A 4,415-nucleotide genomic window follows, 5' to 3' on the forward strand; every position below is an offset into this window, starting at 1 on the left:
GATCTGCACCCCCCCCCCCAAATAGCTAGCAATCCAAAACAGTCCAATCTAGGCTTCATCCCCAAATCTCCCGGGATTTCCCAGCCCACAGCTGGCAACCGTTGTCTTGACACTGTTGTATGTTAAGTTCTGTGAGGACAGATCTGCACCCCCCCCCCCAAATAGCTAGCAATCCAAAACAGTCCAATCTAGGCTTCATCCCCAAATCTCCCGGGATTTCCCAGCCCACAGCTGGCAACCGTTGTCTTGACACTGTTGTATGTTAAGTAGCCTGGGCAAACTACACTGATCTTTTACAAGCTGAGAGGGTTAATGCGCCCCCTTACTTTGTCAACTAGGATGGCGATGAGTCGTCTCCGATTTTAACCAGCTCGGAGATCGTGAAGGTTCCTGATCCCCAGATGTCTATGGTAAGTTATTATTGGCGTGGCGCTGCTGGTAATATAGCAAGATGGTGGAGTGGTACAGGAGGGTTTGTTTTTTTAAAATGTACAAATAAGAACACTAAACTACTCCTTTACCTTCCTTTAAAGGTCAACTTGTTTGACCTAAGGTCTCAAGGCAGGCCGCACTAAACTAATTTTAATATGTTGTTGTTGTTGTTGTTAATAGTAGTAGTGTATATATTTATTTATATTTTAAATTCTACTTTATTTCTAAATTTGAAATTAATCCCTTTTTTAACCCCATCACACACAAAAAATAATCTTTTCCTTCCATGTTGTCACTGCTGAGAATCAGCTGCCTCAGGAGTTGGCGAGCTCCCCCTCCCTGGCAGTCTTTAAGCAGCGGCTGGGCAAACCCTTGTCAGAGATTGTCACGGCTCAGGTGGGGTGTCACCGGACGCTGCCACCACTCTGGATTTAGGCTCCCTTGAGAAGGCCCAGAGCACCTTCCCAAGACCTTCAGACCTCCCTTTTGGCCGAATACTAGGCTTGAGGACCAGGCAGAGTGAAACAAGGAAAAGGTTTATTTTATAGGAGGTCAAACAACAAGGTGCAGAATAATAACAGTAAGTGGGTGAAAAGAAAAGAAATGAAATGTCCTAACGTGTCTAAACATAGACTGTCCCTAGCTCACTATGCCAAGTGACACTAGACTACTCACCCTTCCCTCAGGATGAGAGTTTCTTCCTGCAGCACCTTCCTTCTGGCTCTGCCCTCTGGAAGAAAGAACAGCTTCTGCTCTGGCACCAGCCCTTTTGTTCCCCAGCCCTCTTCTTCCCTATTGGTCAATTTTGGCTCCAAAACCTCTCAGGGGCTTCTGGGAGTTGTAGGCCCAGCCTCACCTACTGCTAGCCAGGCTCCCTGGGCCTAGTAGGCCTCTGGTGGCACAGCCCAGGTCATGACAGGGATGCTCTAGGCCAGAGGTGGCGAACCTCTGGCACGGGTGCCAGAGGTGGCACTCAAAACCCTCTCTGTGGGCACGTCTGCCATCGCCCCAGCTAGGCCCAGACCATCATTAAAGTGTTGAATTCTCTGCCAAATAATTTTAAGTAAATGAAAGCATTTGGGATTGCTTTCCTTACTTTGTTTGAATCATCTTAAGTTAATGTATGAGTTGTTTTTTCTAATGTAAAACCTCAGTATTCAGGTTAAATTGTCGTGTTGGCACTTTGCGATAAATAAGTGGGTTTTGGGTCGCAGTTTGGGCACTAAAAGGTCTCTAAAAGGTTCGCCATCACTGCTCTAGACTGATCCTGGACTGAGCAGGGGGTTGGACTAGGTGACCTGTATGGCTCAACGTCTAAACCAAACTTACATCGGCTTGATTTTGCATTTGTTTCTGGGGTTTTTTTTTACATTTCAGGATAACTACTGACACTCCTTCCTTCGAATTTTTCCCCCCTGACAGGAAAACTTGGTAGAAAGCAAACACCACAAACTGGCTCGGAGCTTACGGAGCGGACCCTCCGATCACGATCTCAAGCCCAATGCTGCAACGCGAGATCAGCTAAATGTAAGCTGCATGGTGTCTTCTCAGTTCTCCCCCCTCTGTGGGCATGTTAGAAAGGGAATTTTCTCAGTCACTTAGAGACAGGCCAGGAGTAAGGGCTGCTAGGAAAAAATACATACATTTTTAATTTAATTTTTGTTTTATTGAATAAAAAACATACTAAACTTTACATAACATTGCAGGGAAACAGGAGGGAAATTGAAACACATATTCAATCTTCTATAACTACCAATATATAAAAGTATTTCTAACAGCCTGTCCCTGTCATCTGAAGATCAGCTGTAATGCCAGCAGATGTCCAGGACTCACTTGGAGGCTGGCGATCCTAGTATGCAGTTAGATCAGGGGTGTCGAGCTCATTTGTTATGAGGGCCGGATCTGAGATAGACGAGACCTTGTTGGGCCGGGCCACGTGTGTCCTAAAACGTAATGCCAGGTAGGGGAGACATAAACTTTATAAAGGACACAAGCACAAAGGTTTTTATTTTTGCTTAAAACATCAGCACCCTTGCAATATTTAGTTTATTTAAGAGTGTCTGGTAACTGACACCTCTTGCTCTGAATTATTGCATCGGAATGTCTCTGCTGTTGCAATCTTGAGGATGCTGTTCAGGTGTGTGTATCTGTAAGCTCTGCAAACCTACGATGACGCAGCAGAACTGGAAGGAGAAGCAGAAGACAGCCAGTTCCACTGCAGGCCTGATAGAAGCCCTCCGGGGGCCTCATCCAGCCCCCAGGCCACATGTTTGACACACCTTAGATTGTGCTGATTCTTAGCTTCCTCTCTTATTCGCCTAGGGAAATGCTGATTGCCACTTTGGAGCCAGGAAGCAATTTTTCTCCAGGGCAGTTTTGGCCAGGGATCCTGGAGGTTTTTTTTCCAAATCTTCTGGGCGTGGATCAGCGGTCACTGTTTGTATTTGTGAATTTCCTGTATTGTGCAGGGGGTTGGACTAGACGACCCTGGAGGTCCCTTCCAACTCTATGATTCTATTAATGTTGTTTAGGGCAAGTGTTTAAGGCAAGGGAGCGGGGGTTGCTTTTGGTCAGAAGACTAATCGCATCTGCAGTCTTCAAAGTGGCTGTTAGGGTAACGGTGGAATGCTCAGTAAGGTGTATTGCTGCGTGCCCAGCCAAATATTTTTACAGGGATGGGAGGGGCAGAGAGAGTGTAACACCTCCTGGATTGCGGAAGCCAGGAGACGCAGCAGACAGCACAGGCCCAAATATCTGAGAGGAGTCCAGGGCCATGAAAACAAGATGGCTCCCCGCTGGGTGATGGTTGTCACCGTAGAGCAGTAGTTTGACCCCTCTAAGACCTCCCCCAAAGCACAGTTTGACCCCTCTGAGAGGTTCTGCAGGACTGAAAGAGCCATCTCTTTAGTGTTAGCCAAACTGTTTTATCTACGACAGATGGCAAACTAAATTTAATATGGGTTCCTGCCAAAGTTTACGGAAGTCCGGTTCACCCCAAGGATGTCCCAATGAGAGAGACGAGACTGGTGAATTTAAATCAATTTGTCTTTTACTGAAGAATATCAACATCTCATACACACAAAACAGAATCTCACACACATACAATCAAATTCCTTTAGGAGTACAGAAAAAGAAAAATAGTTCCCTTTTACTTAGGAGGTAGGTAGGTATATGTTCATACTTATCTTTTCTTGAAGCCACAGTTTGGGAATATGTCACTGTCCCATTCTGGTGCTCCCCCTGTTTCATTTGACTTATTTGTGCTTTTTTCACAACCTTATATTGAATCAGGCCATTGGTCCATCAAAGTCAGTATTGTCTACTCAGACTGGCAGTGACTCTTCAGGGCTTCTCAGGCAGAGGTCTTTCACGTCACCTACTACCTGGTCTTTTTAGCTGGAGATGCCGGGGATTGAACCTGGGACCTCCTGCATTACAAGCAGATGCTCTACCACTGAGCCACTGAAGTCTTTCACATCACCTACTACCTGGTCCTTCTAACTCGAGATGCTGGCGTTGAACCTGGGACCTTGTGCATGTCAAGCAGAAGCTCTACCACTGAAGTCTTTCCCATCACCTCCTGCCTGGTCTTTTTTAACTGGAGATGTTGGGGATTGATCCTGGGACCTTCTGCATGCCAAGCAGATGCTCTACTACTGAGCCACTGAGGTCTTTCACATCACCTAATACCCATTCCTTTCAACTGGAGATGCTGGGGATCGATCCTGGAACCTTGTGCATTACACGCAGATGCTCTACCACTGAGCCACTGAGGTCTTTCACATCACCTACTACCTGGTCCTTCTAACTCGAGATGCTGGTGTTGAACCTGGGATCTTGTGCATGTCAAGCAGAAGCTCTACCACTGAGGTCTTTCCCATCACCTCCTGCCTGGTCCTTTTAACTGGAGATGTTGGGGATTGATCCTGGGACCTTCTGCATGCCAAGCAGATGCTCTACTACTGAGCCAGAATGAGGGAACA

At 46.5% G+C, this 4,415-nt stretch overlaps 1 protein-coding gene across 1 annotated transcript in view; it reads left to right on the forward strand.

The window, feature by feature from the left end:
* The window catches only part of LOC107121482 (phosphatidylinositol 3-kinase catalytic subunit type 3-like), a gene marked incomplete at both ends in the record, with an annotated part of 15,195 nt that overhangs the window by 2,138 nt on the left and 8,642 nt on the right, over positions 1 to 4,415 (forward strand). The window contains 2 exons of the mRNA XM_015424392.1: positions 339 to 410; positions 1,855 to 1,959. Coding sequence (XP_015279878.1) covers positions 339 to 410; positions 1,855 to 1,959 — 177 coding nt within the window. The remainder of the gene's footprint in view (positions 1 to 338; positions 411 to 1,854; positions 1,960 to 4,415) is intronic.

This window comes from Gekko japonicus, unplaced genomic scaffold (assembly GCF_001447785.1).
Source record: "Gekko japonicus isolate JY-2015 unplaced genomic scaffold, Gekko_japonicus_V1.1 scaffold6363, whole genome shotgun sequence".
Lineage (NCBI taxonomy): Eukaryota > Metazoa > Chordata > Lepidosauria > Squamata > Gekkonidae > Gekko > Gekko japonicus.